The following is a 20509-nucleotide window of genomic DNA, read 5'->3' on the forward strand; positions in this document are numbered from 1 at the left end:
AGGATAGTTACATCTTCTGGTTAGTTGTAAATATGATCCTTTGCTGTTTTGGTCAGTTTTATGTCAATGAAAAAATTGCTGTTAATTCTATCTTTTGCCCCCAGCAATGTTTTACAGATCTGTATCCTCTCCGGCTGATAAATCTCGCCTAATACACCCTTTCGATTACGAGTGAAAACGACCATTTCGCCTGATTCGAGATATCGTGTCCCCAATTAGCATTAATCTAAGGACCGAAATAATATCCGTGTCAAAAAAAGGACTTGAACAATGGACGGATAAATTGAATGCGATAAACCAGTTTGATTTATAGAAATTTCTTGCGATGTTGTCGGACGTTTTTTTAACATAACTGCTGCGGGTTTTCTCACTCAAATCTAGATAACAATAATTGTTAACGTAAAAAGGAACAAGCGTTTATTTAGAAAATTTAGGCAATTTCTAGCGAAGTTAATTATGTTTAAGTAAGCTGAAGTGGGCCATCGATATTTTGTAAAGAGTAAAATTTAGTAACCCAAGTGTTACCGAATGCAACCTTCCCTCATGTTAGCCCAGGTTTGGTTTTAATTTCTTTCAACGGTTTGGTCGGCTGTGTTTTTAAATTTTATTTTATTATTATTACAACAAGTGCAGCTACGCTCCGCTCGTATCAAATATACTCATAACTCAAATGCCGTTTACCACACTTGTTGCACAATCTATTACATTCGGAAAAAGACGTTTAATAGCAAATATTGTAGTTTATACATCTCTCCTACCGAATTAAGATGATTTTTCCAATCTTCTGACACAGAAAATCAATTGAATTAGCATTATATATGATTCAAAACACTTATATAAAAAGTGTAGGTGGGTACAAATATCAAAAAACGTAAAATAACATTTCACACATGTAAACACTGGCTAACAGCCACCTTCTCGTCTTCGACCAGCACCCTCTTTTTGCTTTAATTTGGAAGCCTGTGTCTCACTCTAGCGGAACCGTACGTATCTACTTCAATGAGGCGTTCTGGTCGACCGCTAATTTGTCTATGGGCGAATAGATGGTAGTGAGGGTTTGTTACACCATGATTTTAAATCTAGCGCATGCGCATCTTGAATGAACCCTCTCAACTTCTTTTCATAGTTTCTTTATAAGTTTCTGTAGTATCGACATAAGCAAGGCCTCCATATATAATATATACTTTTTTAATTTAATGACGAAATAGGCGGCAAATTTTACTTCGTGTAATTTTTATTTTTCGAAAAGCGGGATGTTTGTTTAAAGGCGCGAAAACGAAAGTAATAAAGCGAATTTGTAAGACAAACTGGTGGGAAATTTTCTTACCGAATCTCATTCGAAGTTAAATTATGGTGCGCAATTTTCCCGAAACGTGAATACTTTTAGAAAATATATTCTTCTTCTTCGACTCAGGATTCTTTATGAATTTAAAAAAAATTCCAAAAATTATTTAACCTTTTCTGGATTTCAAGTGAAAACACTTCCTTCCGTGTTTTCAGATTACATGTATGAACGGTTATATTCATACTATTATTATATTTATCTACAACCATTTAATAATAGACGCATAATACTTCTGACAGTGAGAGTATTATGCTACGCATAATACAACAAGTGTAATTATATCATAAAAAAACAAGTGTAATTATATCATAAAACAACAAGTGTAATAAAATATTCTGGAATTCTTAATAATCCGGGCTTCAATTAATCGGCGCAGAATTCACACATTTCATTTATTATTTTTATGAAAATTTACTATAAAGTTACCCATATTAAAGTCATACACACGTTACCAATTCAATTCTATTATTCAAAAACAGTTCAAAAAATACAAACCAATATGACAATAATTAAAAAGAATTAGTAGGCCGTGCAGGCTAAATCTGAGAGCGCGCAGCGGGTATCCATAGCGACAGCTTACCCGACGCGACGCTCATCGTGAATACAAACATTTTCTTTCATGAAATAATAATTGTAAAGTAAATAATATTCATATAGAGAAGCTTTAAAATTTCGCCTTGCAATTAAAACATAAGATTTAATAAAAATGGATTCTGAAAACGAAGTACTAACACCCCCGGAAATTCGAGCGGCAGCGGAAGCTGCGTCTCTGGATTTACTTCCCAAGAAATCAAGAAACAATTATGAAATTGCCTACAACAATTTCATGGATTGGCGATCAAGAAACAAGGCCACCTCCTTCTCTGAAGATACATTATTAGTGTATTTCAAAGAATTGGCTAAAAAGTATAAGTCGTCCTCCTTGTGGACGTTTTATTCCATGCTGAAAAGCACACTTTATATTAAACACAATGTCAAGATCGACCACTACGCGAAGCTACATGCTTTATTAAAAAGACAATCAGAAGGCTATCAACCCAAAAAATCTAAGGCATTTACCGGACAGGAAATAAATAAATTTATTTATGAAGCTCCTGATACAAAATATTTGGCTACAAAGGTAAGGAATGATAAGACGTTACATACCTACGGTATTTACCAAGAGGTGTTAATTTTTTAGGTTGCATTAATTATGGGAGTGATGGGTGCATGCCGCTCAAATGAACTACATGCAATGAAAATACAACACGTTACATTTTATGAAGGTTGCACTAGAGTAATAGTTCCCGTTACGAAGACCAAGATCCCTAGGAATTTTACTATTACTGAGAAGTTCCATGATATTGTTAAAAAATATGCAAATCTGAGACTGCCAAATGCATCAGATTCTTTTTTTATGAATTTTCAAAATGGAAAATGCACAAAACAAGTTATCGGCATTAACAAGTTTGCCAAAATGGGCAGAGAAATTGCAAGTTTCTTACAAATCAAAAACCCAGAAAGATATACCGGGCACTGTCTACGACGATCTTCAGCCACATTGTATGTCGACGCAGGGGCAAGTATGACAGCTCTGAAGCGCCACGGAGGCTGGAAGTCGGCTTCTGTAGCTGAAGGCTATATTGCAGACTCGCAGAAGAACAAGACCGATGCAGCTACTAAAATATTAAGTCAAATCAACCCTAATTGTAATATTAATAACAGTACTTTTGTTTCTACCCCCTCACAATATCCAGGTATGTCTACTATTACGAGCGAATCTTCTCATAACACTTTTTCGATTAGTAAAGACACCACGGACATTAGTATTGGTACTACACCAACTACGATGAATTTCAATAACTGCCCTAATATAACAATCAATTTTATGAAATAGACAGAGTAATACATAATGATCCTATTAAGCGTCAATTTAAAAATAATTGTGTGCTGAAGTGTAAATGTTAATTAAATATTATTAAACTTATTAAATGTTCAATCCAGGACTTTCATTGAATTTATTCCTTATTACATCACAACTCATAACACATAAACATATAACATAAACAGCATACATAAACAGTAACCAGTGTTGATATTGAGTGAATGGTAGAATCTAAAAATGTATGATATTATGTTCCATTTCATATAAAGCAAGTTAACATCCACTTCCGGCCTAACCGGAAGTGCCACCATCTTGAGAATATTCTAGCTGAATTGCTCTGCCATCAGCATTAGCTTCCTACCGAATTTTCAGGTTTCTCCCATGTATAGTTTTTTTTCACAATAAAATGACACATTTCAATTCCGGTGAGGTACCCTATATAAGTGGATGGTTGTAGATAAAGTATAGTATTTGACTCGAGTATTATGGACCATAATAAACTCAGATGATTATAACACTCGCCGCAAGCGGCTCGTTTTATAAATCATCCTCGTTTATTATGGCCTTCATAATACGCTCGTTAAATAATATACTATTATTACTAGTTCCTTGCGCTATAATTATTGTAATTGCAATAGTACTGTCCAAAATCCAGGAAAAGTACTCAAAAGAATCGCTAGCTAAATATTTTCCTACGTTTTAATGGTTATTTAGCGGAAAAATATTTTCAAATTGCGAATACCCTGCAAAGTATTGGCAAAATTAAAAATAATTTTGGCGAATAATACGAAATATTGACACATAAAATATTACTGACATTCTGTCCGCAATCGAGAGAACATGGGTTTTCAAGCTAACGGGATGGAATTGTGTATTCAGTGGCGAGGCATTCGCAACTATGATAATGCGATTGCCAAAGAAAAACAAAATTTCATAGTCTTCTAACCCCACTCCTGTGGGATATAGTCCAAAAACATGTTAGATTCTTAACATGCTGTCAAAAATAAAACCTCAGGAACAGTAAGGTAACATCAACGAAAAAAAACATAAAAGGTTGTCAGAAAAATTAGATTATAATCCGTTAATAACCCGAAACTTCCAAAAAGTAATATAACGTGTGCGAACAGTCCCTACATTATTTTTAATGATTTGATGATCGATGAAGCAATTGGAAAAGCGTTGTTAGGAAGCAAGGTTGTCCAAAAGAGAATTTTAAGTTGCACTATAAATCCTCTTTTATAGTTTGGGCCATTTGTAGTAAACAATTTGATACTTTAAGAGTGACATTTAGATTTCCCACAAACATAAACAATAAGGATAATAAAGAATCCAGTCTATAATTTTACATTTATTAAAATATGATAACATAGTATATAATAAAACCTAATACCAATATGTTTTAGCTGGGACTCTATCCTCTTTAATGCCCATTTTCTCCATAATGTCCATTTCAAAAGTGCACAGTTTAGGTTGAAAGGTTATTTCAATGGCATTATCCTTTGTAGTATCCTTAGGTTGTTCTTTATAAGTATTTTTTGTTTTATAATCTATGGTCTCCTCTGCTGCCTTCGGCATAGGAATTATTCTGCCAGTCCTTGTTGAAACCCTGACTCGTGTACCATCTTCCATGAACCTCCATTCAATACCTGTAGGAGCTAAATCTGAAGGATCCACAAGGCTAATATCAGTAGTTACAAGTAATGGCTGTTCTTCTTGTATCCATACACCAGACAACTCTTCAGTATCCCCCATTTGTTTCAACTTGCAATTTAATCCTTCAACAATAACCCAATTTCGTTCCTGAAATATATCCCTTACATATCCTTGTTTGCCTTTATCTTTACCTGCAACACAAGTGGGTAGTAAATAAACATGTTTATAAAAAAGCAATGTACCTACCAACTAATATTTCCACTCGGTCACCTCGAAACCAACTCCAATTTTTAATTGGTTCGACAAAAACTTTTCTGGGCACCCCTTGGTTCTCGTCCCTAAATGCAGCCGTCCACGGGCGGTTCGTGGTAAAATTGAACTTTTTTCGTTTAATGACAGCATTGGGTTTATACTGAATACCTTTTGGATTTTTCCAATATACCTGCTCCATCGCTCTCTCAATATAGCGGTCGGGTAAATTCGCATATTTCTTTGACCAGTATCCTATTCTGCTCAATAGGCTGTTTGTAAGTCTCATTGTGGGCGAAGAATTGAATAAAAATTATTTTCTTAGATATTTCTCCTAGCGGCCCACTGTTGAGGTTTTTTTGAAATACCTAATTGGACAGTATTTCCCAGGACCATTCGGCCAAACCGAGAAAGTTATAAAAATTAAGGAAATCTGCTGAAAATGTTTCGAGTTAAAAAAAATGTATTACTTAGAAACAATAAGTAAATAATTCAGGTTACTGCAAAATTTGATTACCTATGAATAAATTGAATCACTAATTAAAAACCATGATTTAGATTTTACTTTGGCAAGATAGTGTAACAAAGTAGCCACCACATTAACACAATAGTTTCCTGTTTGCTTGGCGGGGAATCACATTTTTCCCAACATTTATTAATAGGTGATCTGAGTGCATGTATGCTAGTATCTAGTTTTGTCCCACATCTCGTCCGTGTTTGAATTTTAAAAGAAATCATGGTTTTTAAAGTTTTTCGGATGTTTATAATGTCCTGCGTTATTTCTAATATTTGTAATTTAGCCGCTAGGACAGAAGAGCAAAAGGGCTTTACGTAAGTAACCTATCTTTAGGTCCTCGGGAGCCATTCTAAAAAGTGGATGTTTATTCCATCCCGGTTCCAAAAAAATTAGAAATCGGTTAAAAATTATGTTCTTATTATTTTGAATTATATTGACCAATATTTGTAAGCCCGCTGAATGATTTTTAGCAGTCGTGGTCGTGAAAAGTAAAAGCAGTAATGGCAGCGTAATTGTAAAAAACCTATCTTTAGGTTACAATTGTTCCATATATAAACATATGTTACTTATAGGATCGAACTAAAAAGAATAAAATCTCCATTCGAGCAACACTTGAATGCACCAAATTTGACGAAATACGGCATAAATCTGGACTGGTTTTATCAGAAATCAAGTCAAACAAATGACTCAATAGCCCTCTACAGATACCTTGATGTAAGTAGTAAATGATGCAGTTTTTGCGCAAGCATATTTTTGTTTACTTATATTTGTAGGTAACAGTATACAGTTACATATATCTCCTGTTTGTTTAAGAAAAAAAGTTTTAGTTAGTTTTTATCAGTAACATTTATAACCGTTAGGTTATCCGCTATTTATCCTAGTTTAAAAATAAACATTTTATCAGAGTAAGGAACATTTCAAGTGGTAAAATAAGCTGGTTTTTGAAAATATGTAGTAGGAACGCACTTAGATTTTAATTTTGATAACTTTTGTGGGAGTGGATTGTTCAAATTTTTTTTATTTCCTTTATCCCAGAATGAATTTTATGGCGAGATCGTTGTTGGGAAGCCCGGACAGAAGTTTAATGTTGCATTTGATACATCATATCCCATATCGTGGGTGCTGTCAGCCAGATGCTTTTCTTGGACCAATTGGGGTTGCAGTAAGTAAAAATTCCAGATAATTTTATGAATGGCCTTCCAAAAAAACTTTTTAAGTGTTTCACAATAAATATGATGACACCAAATCCTCTACCTTTCAAAAAGATGGTCGTCCTTATGTAGCTGATGATGGTCAGGACAAATTTACTGGTATTTACGCCTATGAAAAGATCTCGGTAAGGTAGGCAAAGAGACTTCAGACAAAAATGATATGTGTGTCGTCTTTCTCTCAGTTTGCCCACTCGAATGTTACAAACCAATCGTTTGTGGAAATGGAACAGGTGCCCAGATCATTGATTTTCAGTAAGATTGACGGAATATTGGGTCTGGGACAGAAATTTAACGACTCGTACCAGCCGTTTTTTTATACCCTTATGAATCAGTCTAATATCCCACCGCTATTCTCAATCTATTTAAATCGGTAAGTCTGTTCCCTAAGTCTTTTGTTTAATCGCACTGAAGAGATTTTCTAAGTACTATTTATTTACAATTTCAGGGATCGTCAGTCCAATAAGGGAGGTAACATCATGTTAGGCTTCATAAATAAAAAGCACATAAGGAAGCACATGAGTCCAAACAATATACCTGTGGAAGACGAGATCAGGTATTTAAGTGTAGAACCCAGTTTTTACTGGCAGTTTAAAATTGACGGGTAAGCAATATTAACCAATATTTTTTGGATGTTATTGCGTGGCATTGAAATTTAATAGTAAGCAAAGTTGCACTTAAAGAAATCAAGAAAACATTTTTAAATAAATAGAAAATAGTCTAATATATCGCAACTTATCTATATAACCTATATATAGTTCGTTTAAAAAAGACGCCAATTTAATTTAGCATCTCTGCTTTGCTTCCAAAATGCAGAGTATTTGCTTGACAAATTTTTTTTTTATATATTGTTTTTATTATCTTAAATATCTTGGCTATTTTTTAAAAATTAGCGGTCTTGTCTAGTGAAAATGATATCCAAAAATTTGCCATTATGTAGTAATCATTTCTGTGATTTCATTAAAACCAGGAAAATATGAGAAGCACAATTAATGCTCAATATTGTTTTTCTTTTTTCGGTGTTTTTACATGAAACCTTTTTGTAAAACTTTAGAAAAGAAGAATTTTGTATAAAAAAAAACTACTCAAACACGGACACTTAACAGTAAAGCAGCTAATGCATAAAATATCTCGTAAATCTGTCACAGTGCAAACAAGTGCACAAAATATTCAGCAAAAAACGACTATATAATTCTGAATTTAAATTAAACTTAGATCATCACGAAAAATAACACCAATTAGGACAATTACAATTTTTTACAATCCACTAACACAAGCAATTCTAATGTTTGAACCAGTGATTCCCAATCTGTTTTGATATTGATTTTCTTGTTAATTACTAACTGCAGTGAATATACGTTTGTTAATTTAAATTAGAACTACTCAAAATAAAATTTTGTATCTGTTTATAACATATACCTAACTTAAAATAAACTAAGCACCAAGTAAACGTTTTTAGTGGGACGATGAAACTGATGCTTTAATAATAAATTATCAACATTTGGCGTCAGTTTCGTTAAATCTAGTCTTAAACCTCCTCAGCTAATTATGTCCAGTTTTTCTTTTTTTCGTTAGAAGATTCGTAACAGCGCTAACCCTCTTTTCCACTAGGTGTTACCATGCCATGGTATTACCATTAAATGCCGCTATATTCCATAATACGGGATGTCACGGGGACGTTTTTAAACTGAACTTTAAGTTCTTCATTTGTACTTAATTGAATCGGTTCTTGTATTGTGATATTCGTTTCTTGTATGACACCATATGGGTTAATTATCCACATTAGTATTACCATAGCCAAACCATCCTCAAACCTAGTTTCAAAATCTGAATAAAGAGCATTTAAATGTTGAACCTAGGTTGAAACGTCGTTTTGCTGGCAGTTTGTCTGTGACCAATTGGGGAACTGGGTAAATCCACCTCGTCCAATATTTCGCTTCATTAGTTCAACTCTGACAAGAAACGCTGATAAGATGGACTTTGTTTTAATTAGGGTTAGACTGTCATCTTGTAACTGTAAATTAACCACATTAAATTGTATAATGCAAATCCGCTCTAATGCACTGAAGTACACTCCTTGCAGGTTGTTATAGATCCCTGGGGATCTATGTAGACCACTTTGGGAATCACTGGCTTAAACCAATAAATCAGCATATCCTCCAAAATCCTAACTTTCTCGATTTTGTGCAAACGGCTATAACAAAATAGTTATATTGTATAATAGTATTACAATTTACAATTACTTGATTATAATTTTATGTTGTTTGTTATTTCTTTTTAATGTTAGACACCGTGTAGAGCATTTTATTTGACCAATTAGCTGTTTCACTGAACGGGGTAATGACTATCAAAAAAAGTATCCATTCTTTTTCTCGCCTTTATCGATTGTCCTAACTACAAACTTTTAGCATATTGTTGAATGATACGAAATCTCCGGTGAAATTGTGTGACAATGGTTGCACCGGTATCACAGACACGAGTTCGAACAAGATACTGGGACCAAAAGAAGAAGTAGATGAAATTCACAGGGTTCTCAAGGCGCGACCTTTCTTCCTGAACCGTTGGAGGGTAACGAAACTCCTCGCCGTCATCGAAACTCTTATTAAAGTCTAAATTCATATACAGGTAGACTGCGATACGGTCAATAAGTTGCCCAAATTGTTTTTTACCTTGGGTGGAGAGGATTTCGACTTGAAAGGGACCGACTATACGACAAAGGTGGGCGTGGTAAGTGAAACGTCAACGCGCACTGTAGCCCCTCTTGCGTATTTTAGATGAGTTATTTCTCGTTTACTATCTGCCTGTCTGCATTCGTGCCCCAAGAAATGTACCCAGACAATTTCTGGGTTCTGGGCGGGGCGTTCCTGAGCCAAATCTACACGATTTATAATGTGGAAGAGAAACAAATTGGATTCGTCCGTGCAGCATAGAAATAATTTTATCATACCTAACTTACCCACCTACTGTATACTTAAGTGGTTATGTTACATGTGCCATTAATACGATAATAATTAAAGCTACTGTAATATATGTCTCATTCGCGTGACCTCTTAACCTTGCCTTTAACGATCCTAGACTTTTTTTAGGAAAAGTAACATGGGAGCGTTGGTGGAAGAAATGGTTGTTAATGAGGTCAGAGTTCTCCCTAGAGATAGAAAAATTAATTACTCAAATGAGGAAAACTATTACACCTTACCATAAGTCAAAGTACCATACATTTGGTTTCTCTTCATCTTCGGTACCAGTTCGGTACTTTTTCAGTTCTTTTCTGAAGCAATGATGTCCTTAATAAAAAATTAAAATTTTTATTGACGCATTTAACATTTACAATATAGTTTAACCTAAGAAAAATAGTAACCACACATGTCAATCGAGTAATAGTACTTAATCCAAACAACACTTACAATTGCCAAACTACAAAGTTTACAAGGCGGCCGGTCTTCTTTGCTTTACAATTAAAACTACTGAGAGAGTCAGAAAATAAATCAATGCGCTCGTTATTTGAGAGTAAAATATTTGCCAGCTTGCACATTCGATTTATAGGCGAGTTAACGCGATAGTTGGTCCTATGAAAATCGATGTTAAAAAGAGCCTTACTTCTTGCATTAATAAGAGAAGTATGAAAACCAACAGATGCAAGAAGATCTGGTGCATCCATCAAGTTATTAAGGATTTTGTACAATGTAGGGATGTCAAAAAATATGCGCCTACTCTCCAAAGATGTCAGATTCAAAAGCTTCATAATCTCCTCGTAGTTTATTTCCTCAAATGAAATTCCCAATTTAAAATCTATCCCTCTAAGGAACTTACGCTGCACAAGCTCTATTTTTTCCTTGTGAATTGCATAGTATGGTTACAGCATACTTTAAAATTCAACTCACAAGCGCACAGTACAGCTCCGTATACGTAAAGATGTTCTCAAAATCCGAAAAACAAACCCAAGCAATCGAATAGCTCTGTTAGTCATAAAATTGATGTGATATGTAAATGTGAGCTCCGAATCGAGCCAAACTCCAAGATCTTTAACTAGGTTCTGTCTCTCGAGCGATCAGATCAGAGAGTTCAAATGATAGATGAAAGGATTTTTGGATCTGCTAAAGCTTACAATTTTGCACTTCTTTGTATTAAGAGTTAAATTGTTCTGTCTGCACCACAAAGAAAACCTATCAAGATCCTTCTGTAATCAATGACAGTCAAGAGGTGATGCTACAACCTTAAAGAGCTTTAAATCGTCCGCAAATGCAAGAAATTGGCAAAAGTGAAAAATATTTTTTTTTAAGTCATTAATGAAAACATTGAAAAGGAATGTGGAAAGCTGTCCCTTGTGGGACACCAGACGTCACAACAGTCTCTAACGAAATGTAATATTTAATTTTAACTGATTGCTGCGAAACCAATTTAGAAGATCTCCAAAGATCCCTGAGAGCTTCCCTACCAAAATGTCATGGTCAACCATGTCGAAGGCCTTGGAGAACTCAGTATATATAGCATCTAGCTGATATCGATTCTCAAAGGCCCCCAATAGCGAACGCTCGTAGCTCAGGAGGTTCGAAACAGTTGACCTTCCCTTGACAAAACCATGCTGTTCGGTTATAATAACGTTTTTAAAATGAGGGGTGACATAATCGGAAACTGTACCCTCAAATATTTTCGAAAACAAGCAGATTTTAGAGATTGGGCGATAGTTTTTTAAGTTAGCCCCATTTGAAAATGGGTGTAACACAAGATTTTTTCCAATATGAAGGAAAAACGCCGTAGGTTAGTGAAAAATTAAAAATTTTACATAAAATTTCGGATAAAACGAATTTACAATTCTGCACCAGTATCAGAGGTATACCGTAGGGTCCCGGTGTGCTTTAAAATACTTACCCTATTGAAAACATCGACAACATTTAATTTTAAAAATCCTAGACTAACAGATTTATCATTTGAAAATGATTTATTGCATTCTGCATGTTCTGAATAGATTGAGAAAATGCTGGTTGAACATATACGCCACTCTCTGAGTGTCGCTGGTAAATTCATCATCAAGCGACATACATTGTGGATACTCAAGGGCTTTTTATCAGTTAACTGATTTTCGAGCATTCCGATGTAGTCTTTATGCCAAGAAACAGATAAATTTCTACGCTGCTCCCTCAGTTGAGAAAAAACACGATAGTCCTCTAAAGAATTTGTGCATTTGAAAGATTTATGAGGTTTTTTCTTTTCTAGGATTAAAGATTTAAGGTTATCATTCATCCACTTGGGAAATTTTAGAGTTCTATAGCGAGCGATAGGTGTAAATAACTCAATAGCACAAAAGAGAACATCATAGAACTGTGAAACCATCATATCAACATCCGCACACTTAAAAATACAATCCCAGTTGACATTTGACAAAAATAAATTAATTTCTTTGTAATTAGCATACTTATAATTATAATAAAAATAATCACATGCGATATTCCTGAGTGAGGTAATGGCCAAGTTGAAGTTGCAAACGAAGGCTGGATGAGGTGCATCCAGCTTTAATACCGTCCTATCACAGATCGTAACACAGATTACCAGGCTGAGTAGAGAATAGCAAATCAAAAAAATTGCCATACTTATTAGGGATATGTATGTTTTCAAATAACCCCAAATAGGCCACACAATCGGAGACAACAATTGCCTCACTTAGATTCCCGCAAAGCGTAGTACCAGTTTCACTGTTGCACCATGATAGTTTAGGTAAATTACGCTTCTGGCTCTATTTCTTTCAATTTATTTGTAACGAATGTGTCGATACAAATCTGTAAATTCCGTTGACAGCAATCTGAGCCCTTTTCGATACAGAAGTACAAACTTTTCCTCAAACTAGTTGACTAAGACGGACACTTTGGTAAGTTGGTACAACATACAATCACAAGAAAAACATACAATAAGTATGCTTGTCTGAGGCAGCCTTTAAAGCAGTTTACCTATGCACAAAGAAGCGCATTTCGACGATTGAATGATATACTTAACTCAATATAATTTTTTATCTTTATTAAATACTTTAAATACTATTTCTCATTACTAGTCTCTGACTTTTAACATGAGAATCGATAACATTTTTTAAAATTTCTACTAAAGGGCGTGTAATACTACAGATCACATAAACACCATTTGCTACTTCCATCTTTAAATACTACCAGAAAACACAGATTTGACTTTAGTTTTGTCATTGTATTAATAAATGGTGAAGGTGCAGGGGAAAATCAAATTTTTCTGAATGATTTTAGGAGTTTGAAAAAACAACGACTATGTATAAAAACACCTTTCTTTTTCTGTTGGTACTTTTCACATTTTAAATGGAAACTGGGGGGTATGTAAGGGAAGAGGCCTGATTTGTACTAACAAAAATTCTGTCGGCGGTTTGGTGCCCGTGGTCTGTGAACTTCGATTGGTTTCTACGGCTATATCAGCATTTGATCAGAAGTGTTTTCCTGTTGAATATCAACAGCTCCCACCTGTCATTAGCATTCTGCATAACTCTGTCAATCGATAAATATCGATTTTGTTATTCCTTTTTGACGTGTCGGTGGTTTCCACTTACAGATTACATGATGAATTTCCATTTAGATTTTTTTACTTTCATCTCTTTATAAACATATATACATTCTTTTTTTATTTCAAACGTTTTTTCCTTCTCATTCTTTTAATTATTGCTATAGTGGTGTTGGGCCTTGCATATGAAATTCTCCGTGAATAACTTTGTTTATAGTGGTGACGCTGAGATTGGGGAAGTTGGAAATTATAGTTTGATATATAAAAACTCGTAATCTAGAGATGATTCTAGAGATGATTTTTTGTTAGGAACCGGTGAACACTAGATATGGTAAACCAGAGCCATTTTAGTATAGGAGTATTACATAATCTAATATCAAATCTTTACAATGAATTAATATGCCAACCAATGTCGCAAAGTTTTACTAAAAATGATAAAAGGGGACAAGTCACAGAGAATTATATATCGTCCGCTGATCAAAAAAACTACTGCTACTACCACTACTATTAAAAAATATACCGAGCCTAAATTTCCGACAAAAATTCTTATCAAAGAAATGCTTAGCTGATCAACGAAGAGTAATTTTTTATTGCACTAGGTGTTGTTGACACTAACGAAGCGCCAATTAGCGCTCTAATGAGTTTTAGATTTCTAATCTGGATCAGGCATACAGACACAAATTCGAAATACTTCTGCTGAAATAATTTATCAAAAAAGCTTATAATTCGAAAGTTCGGTGAATGCGCAGGACTACATTTACTTCATGCAGTTACGGCAAATACAAAAGAAAATTATTTCTACAGTCATATACCACCTTCACCTAAAAACTTAAGCCATCTAACAAACGGAAACCGGTTAGGATTCCGTCTTAAGTTGAGCAATCACACGTTCTTATTTATCCCGTTTATTGGTTAGAGTGCTTAACATGTTGCCTACCTATGAAGCCCAGATTTTGGCATTATTGATTTTAAAGTACTACAAAAAATAAATATTATCCATAGATGCAAAAAATTTTTCCACTGCAGCAAAATGACAAACATTAAGCTGAATTTAACAATGCTTTCCAATAATAACAATGCTGTTAATTTTAATGGTATTGACTTGCACAGCTATGCAGCTCTATTGTATATTTCTTCATTTATAACTTTTCTTTATCAAAAGTAAAATTCCTTGTGGAATGTGCCACGTTCGGGGGATAGAAAATTTCACTTTTTTCCAGAAAAACCCTAATCTGGATCAACCACAATCGCATTAACAAATAACACAATAACAAAACAGTGTTTAACCTGCATACGTATTTTCAATACGGATCTGTAACCACCTGGATCGATGGGCAGATGTGCCTTTTTCCCAGGCGCAAAATGCAGACAAATAACGAATAGCTATTCAAACTCGTATGGTCATATAAGCATGAACGTGAATGCTTGTGGTGCAAAGGGTTCACATTTCGGATTTGGGTTTTGGATTTCGCAAGTTGGGCAACCGTAACAAAAACTACAAAATAAATTACTTTCCCATTAAGGGATATTATTGATTTGTGGGCAAGGAACTATTTCAAGGAAATATTAAAAACATCGAAGATAAGTTTTCCTTTCGACCTTTAGGAACCCCACGTACAAGAGCAGGTATAAAAATCTAAATCTAAATGCTGGCAACGACGTCTACCTACCCATCTCCCGAATATGCAGCAAGTAAAATTTAACCAGCTTTGGAATAGGCTGAAATCGAACTATTAACAATTTATTATATTTCATCACATATTTTGCAGATGTTGGTACAGAAATACCTACATAGTATAGTAATACTAGTAACATTGTTGAGCGTTGAGAAACAATTGAAGCGTGGAAATGCCAAGGGGGAATGTGCTAAAATTACATTTTTGAGATAATCAAGAAAAACCGTTTAAATTTACAACCATGATTATAATTGCCGGTGTTCATAAAAATAAGGCAAATGCACAATTACTACGATAGGAACATTTTCCTTTTCTTAGGACATGCGGCGGGGCGCGTACGACAATTCGAACTCTAAATGTTAATATATATCAGAAAATGGAATATACCCTCTTTGACTCCACTCTTCAATTATTTTTGAAAATTGCGCATAATAAATAAAAGAAAATTGAAAAAATTGCTACGTACCAGGTGGTACGCACGTGTCGGCATATCTATCAAATCAAAATGGCTAAATAAATAGGTAGGCAAATATATTAAAAGGTCTTCGCGGATCAGATGGTTTACGAAATTAGTTTTAGGCTTAAAGTGCATATGAAAATATGGAAACCTGTGATATGTATGTCTATTTTTGACCATAGTAAGATTGTTTTTCCGATATTGAAGCATTATGATGAACTGTAATACCATCCATTTCGGTACACGCAGAAATAACAGATCTAAACGGGTTTTCGATCAGTAATAGCGATGACTCAAGAATTCGTCATCACAAGCGTAATTAAAATCGATGCATTTAATATCGACATTTATTTATTTATTACCAAGTATTCGTTTAATCCAGAAAATTCTAGAACATTATGGAGCACGAAATAAGTATCGCGCGTAGTACGCTGCCGATACTAAAAAAACTAATCGTATGTATGTGTGGAGCTATTTTTTTCCACTCATTTGACACTGTTTTTGATAAAACCCGAAAATTTCCAACGTTTAAATAACGATAACAATGGAAAATTCTAGACCACGCTCTCTCTGGCGGGACGAGGCTGGGGTGAGAGGGGACCGTTGCCGTTGCCTTGTTCTCACGCCGTATCGAGTTGCATCGGGCGAGCACTCCGCCGTTCCTATTCTAATCGTGCGACAGAAAGAGACGAAGATAATGCGAGGCGTGCGTTTCCCAATTCGTATGTACAGATCGATACAGCGAGCGGGTCACGTAGAAACAACCGACGCGCTAGAACATTCTTGGTGGAAGGGGGAACGTTATAAATACGGCGGTCGGTTACGGACGCTTCGCAGTTGAAGTTTCAGTGTTCGACGACGATGTAGTTCCGGTGAGATATTCTGGTAACAAAAATGGTAGTGGTAGGCGAGGCAACGCAGGCGATGACGCGGCGCTGTTTCGAGGATCCGTAACCGTATAAAACCGTATCACCATTTTGTATTAATTACGTTTTCATGTCGTTCTTTGATTATTACGTTACTTCTCTCGGCAATTTTTCTGAAAAAAAAAATGCATGCAACGCGATGCAATCGGTCGCCATTTGCATCTGGCCAATGCGAATGGTCGAGCCGCCTACATGACGTACAAAATTGACCGACTCTATAAGTGTTGTTACGCCGAGTACGGTGTCAAATTGTTGCATTAATTTCAGAGATTTTCACCATAGATACGCAGTTTATACTACCTCGTACCGTAATCCAATATGGCGCCTTAAGCTTAGCGTTAGGGTGCGGTCGTCTCTCGAGGTCGCATGCGCGCGGATAGATGAAAAATTCGATTAAAGGTTTAAGTAAATGGGTATGATCTATATAAATATGAATAATTAGACTTTTTTTTGTTATTATTTTTTTGAAATACGTTTAGCGAAGCGCTCGGCTTCGATTAGATCCTCTAAACTGGCCACTAGCTGGCCGGACATGTTGTAACGTTTTTCTAGATATATTTCCCAGCGTTTCGAAGTAAAGGACGTGTCGGGTAGGATTTCGGGCCCTCATTCTCCCCCTTCGATCGATTATCAGCATCCCCTCGAGCGTTCTGTGATACGCACGTAAAAACCTATGACCGATTATGACGTGACTCATTTTATTGATTAATGGACGAGAGAGATATTTCCCGGAAAATGTGATTTTTCTTTATTGGAGCATATATTTTTTGCATTGACTTTACTATAATATATATATATATATATATATATATTTAATGTTTTACCGAATAAGTTTTATAACATCGAAAGTTATAATTTAATTTTGTCCCCGCGCATGTGCACATGCTTTTATCCTATATCTTATAGTATATTGCTAGAAAAAAGGATTCATCTTTCTATTTTTAAATGCATCTATGTACTTTAGCCCTGATCTATATATATGATTTGCGCGAGAGCTGCAGAAAATATGGCGTTTGTATGAACAATATTTTAAAAACGAAATAAATTTTTTTTGAAACCGACAACGTTCTCGTTAAAAATGTTTATTTTTTAAAACCAAGTTCCTATATAATTGTATACGATGAAAATGGTGTTGCGACAAAATCGATGATTTGCATTTCATTGCCGAAGAGCACTACTACGAGTAATAAGGCATCTCTATAAAGTAAGTAGAAAATTTTTTGAATTTACCCCCGTATATCTTCTACCTGTTTATATGGATTATTCGTAATTTTATTTGCATTTTATTTTTTTACTAACTTGCGCTTGTAACGACGATTTCTTGTGAGGTTTAACATAAATTAACTACACTTCGTTATTTATGGTTTCATCGTGTTACTGATTAGTCGCGCTGGTTGGTATGATCGTATTTTAAAAAATTTCAAAGGCTTTGACAGCGGATTGGCAACGTTGCCCTTGAAAATGTACATAATGAAAGTTTGTCGATAAAAATGCGTTTTGATAATGGGAGTGGCACGAGTAATACTTTGCTACTAGGTCGAAATTCGGCTAAAATTCATTGTCTGACTTATGTCTCGATTTAAAAAGTGTTTAGGATATGTATAGGCACTTGATTGTTTGACAAACGTCAGGGAAAAATGTTCGTTACAGGTTGATATACGATTTAAATAAAATAATGTAATATTGCTGTAAAATCTATTTTTTTACACTTATGGAACAGTTATTACGTTTATGTTTTTTTAAATCCAAAATCGCCGTATACATTGCCATCGCGAAAACATTAAAACTCTAAAAACTATTAATTTCATCGTCCCGAATTTTGGGAAAATAAATGAAACCGTTTGAAAATTTGTTATAAATATTTACTGGCCTGCAACGCCACATCTACACGGCTACGATCCTTATATTAATTAATTTTTGTTTTCAAATTACTGGGCAGCAGACACAAGAATATAAAAGGAAAATACTATAGAAAGTTGATGTTCCAAAATGATTGTTTTTTTTTTAAAGGACGTTTAGGTTTCAAATTTTCAAATCATTTGTTACGAGTTGCATAGTAGCGATTAAGTAAATGAGGGTAAAAGCTTTATTTCGAAATGTTTAGAAAAGTATGTTACATTTATAAAAGGGAACCACATGTTTAAATTTTCTTAATGAAAATAGAATTTCAATTTTTTTTAAGATTTCATTTTAAACAACTATTTATAGGTGGAGAAGACTAAGAAGATCTTAAATGTTGTAATTTTAAGTGATTTAAAAAAATTCGTGCATTTTTTTTTCAAGGCTTTAAGGCGATTTCAGTAATTTACATACATAATTAACTGGCTAATTTACGCGTTGGTTCAATTTTAATTCAATCATTGTTAAATCAAATTTTATTAAAATGTTTCTAGGTTCTTGGTCATTGTAATTTCTATTTTCTTACTGTTTCCCTGTTATAATTAAACTCTAGGTGGAGAAAGGGTTTTAAATACCTAAAATTTAAGTTAATTTTAAAAACTAGTTTTTTTTTCCAATAATTTACCACCACACATAATTTTAAAATTTTCGAATTTCAATGATTTAAATGCGTATTCGATTGATATACGATTTTATTATTGATTATAATTTTTAATTTAATGTCATACTTTAGTCAAGTTTTATCAATGAGATTTTGTGTTTTTTTTATGTGCTTTGTTAAATATAATTTCTATTTTCTTAATATTTTACTTAAATAGGCGACTTCTAGGTGGAGGAAGGTAAAGAAGATTTTTATACCAAAAATTTAAGGTAATTTTACAAATAATGACTTTTTACGATACTTTTACCCCACACATTTTTAAATGTTTTAAATTTCAAAGATTTAAATGCGTATTCGATTGATATTCGATTTGATTATAATATTTAATTTAATTACTGTCGTGCTTTAATCAAGTTTTATCACTGTGATTTTGTGTTTTTATATGCTTTATTAAATATAATTTCTATTTTCCAAATATTTTACTTCAATAGACGACTTCTAGATGGAGAAGATAAAGAAGATTTTTAATACTTATAATTTGAGGTAATTTTAAAAATGATTGCTTTTTCCGATACTTGTACCCCATACATATAAATTTTCAAATTTCAATGATTTATTAAATACGTTTAATTTAATTTGATTTGATTATTCATTGTAGTTTTTAAATTACACGTAATTTTAAATTAATATCTTTGTTTAATCAAATTTTATTAAAGCTATTTTGCTTTTTTAAGTACCTGGTTAAATGCAATTTCAATTTTCGTAATATTTTATTTAAATAGTTGACGAATTCTAGGTGGACAAGATAAAGATTTTTGATATATAGAAGTGAAATTCGCATGCAGAACTTGCAATTTCAAGATTTACGTAAATTAATTAATTACCAATTATTTTTCCTGCCCTGTGTATTTTTCTCTCTTCCAATTTTCGGTAATTTTTAAAAAGCATTTTTAGAACGTACCTCGGGACCGACGTTTCTTCGCATCCGGTTTCGTTTTTCTTCAGGGGATCGTTCTCTTAGATGCCGGGACCATCGTAAATCAGTGTCGTAGGCAATTTAGTGGTACAAACTAAAAAAAGCTATCTATTAGATATAAGATTAGCCCGAAATCGACGCGACTAGTTTAATTTTAAGGCTACGTTCCGTTAAATCGTCAGTTTTCTCTCTCGTTCCGGATATAAGAGTGTCTCTCCTTTGAAGATTTTTTTTATGTACGTTTTTCGCATAGTACGTTGCCGATGTACCTTCTAAATTTGCCGTAACGTTTTCAAGTCGCGGATTCTTTTTTTACAGATGGTTGGAATAATATGGGATACCTATGCGTACGATATGGTCGAGTATTTTGAGTCAACGATTTTTTTCGCAGGTAACATAAAGCTTTTACAAGAATCTATCCAGCGTATTTGCGGAATGAATCGTATATGCTCTGTATTCGAATTTCGTTCGTTTTAGTATCAAAGGTATAGATAAGTATATAACTTATTGCTAAATGCTTATTGCTAAATTGCTAAATGTTATATGAAAATAAAAATTAACGCAAATGAAATTTTGGCGTTTAAGTTGTAAGAAAAGTAACTTAATTTCTGTTTTGCTTTTTAAAGCA

The 20509-nt window shown here is 34.0% G+C and overlaps 3 protein-coding genes across 3 annotated transcripts; 2 read left to right on the forward strand and 1 right to left on the reverse strand.

Moving 5' to 3' along the window:
- Nucleotides 1-2051: 2051 nt before the first annotated feature.
- Nucleotides 2052-3221, forward strand: LOC132700878 (uncharacterized). The gene is made up of 2 exons (XM_060668458.1): nucleotides 2052-2465; nucleotides 2526-3221. The coding sequence occupies exons 1-2, from the start codon at nucleotides 2052-2054 to the stop codon at nucleotides 3219-3221; spliced, it is 1110 nt and encodes a 369-aa protein (XP_060524441.1).
- Nucleotides 3222-4544: 1323 nt separating this feature from the next.
- Nucleotides 4545-5611, reverse strand: LOC132705919 (large ribosomal subunit protein uL24m). The gene is made up of 2 exons (XM_060676887.1): nucleotides 5109-5611; nucleotides 4545-5053 (listed from the first exon to the last, which is right to left on the reverse strand). Exons 1-2 carry the CDS (start codon nucleotides 5398-5400, stop codon nucleotides 4593-4595), a joined length of 753 nt encoding a protein of 250 aa, XP_060532870.1. The 5' UTR covers nucleotides 5401-5611; the 3' UTR covers nucleotides 4545-4592.
- A 126-nt stretch (nucleotides 5612-5737) lies between these two features.
- Nucleotides 5738-9873, forward strand: LOC132705910 (lysosomal aspartic protease-like). The gene is made up of 9 exons (XM_060676875.1): nucleotides 5738-5942; nucleotides 6201-6342; nucleotides 6664-6790; nucleotides 6846-6964; nucleotides 7022-7209; nucleotides 7285-7440; nucleotides 9245-9404; nucleotides 9462-9554; nucleotides 9611-9873. Exons 1-9 carry the CDS (start codon nucleotides 5848-5850, stop codon nucleotides 9764-9766), a joined length of 1236 nt encoding a protein of 411 aa, XP_060532858.1. The 5' UTR covers nucleotides 5738-5847; the 3' UTR covers nucleotides 9767-9873.
- The last annotated feature ends 10636 nt before the right edge of the window (nucleotides 9874-20509 follow it).

The sequence above is a fragment of the Cylas formicarius genome, unplaced genomic scaffold (assembly GCF_029955315.1).
Source record: "Cylas formicarius isolate icCylForm1 unplaced genomic scaffold, icCylForm1.1 PGA_scaffold_10__41_contigs__length_53128322, whole genome shotgun sequence".
Lineage (NCBI taxonomy): Eukaryota > Metazoa > Arthropoda > Insecta > Coleoptera > Brentidae > Cylas > Cylas formicarius.

Bases quoted from the DNA above. Each gene is read 5' to 3' on its own strand.
- LOC132700878 (XM_060668458.1), top strand. From the start codon at position 2,052: ATGGATTCTGAAAACGAAGTACTAACACCCCCGGAAATTCGAGCGGCA. The intron at 2,466-2,525 runs GTAAGGAATGAT...TTAATTTTTTAG, and splicing joins CAAAATATTTGGCTACAAAG to GTTGCATTAATTATGGGAGT.
- LOC132705910 (XM_060676875.1), top strand. From the start codon at position 5,848: ATGGTTTTTAAAGTTTTTCGGATGTTTATAATGTCCTGCGTTATTTCT. The intron at 7,441-9,244 runs GTAAGCAATATT...ACAAACTTTTAG, and splicing joins TGGCAGTTTAAAATTGACGG to CATATTGTTGAATGATACGA. The intron at 9,405-9,461 runs GTAACGAAACTC...ATTCATATACAG, and splicing joins TCTTCCTGAACCGTTGGAGG to GTAGACTGCGATACGGTCAA.
- LOC132705919 (XM_060676887.1), bottom strand. From the start codon at position 5,400: ATGAGACTTACAAACAGCCTATTGAGCAGAATAGGATACTGGTCAAAG. The intron at 5,054-5,108 runs GTAGGTACATTG...CTTGTGTTGCAG, and splicing joins CCGAGTGGAAATATTAGTTG to GTAAAGATAAAGGCAAACAA.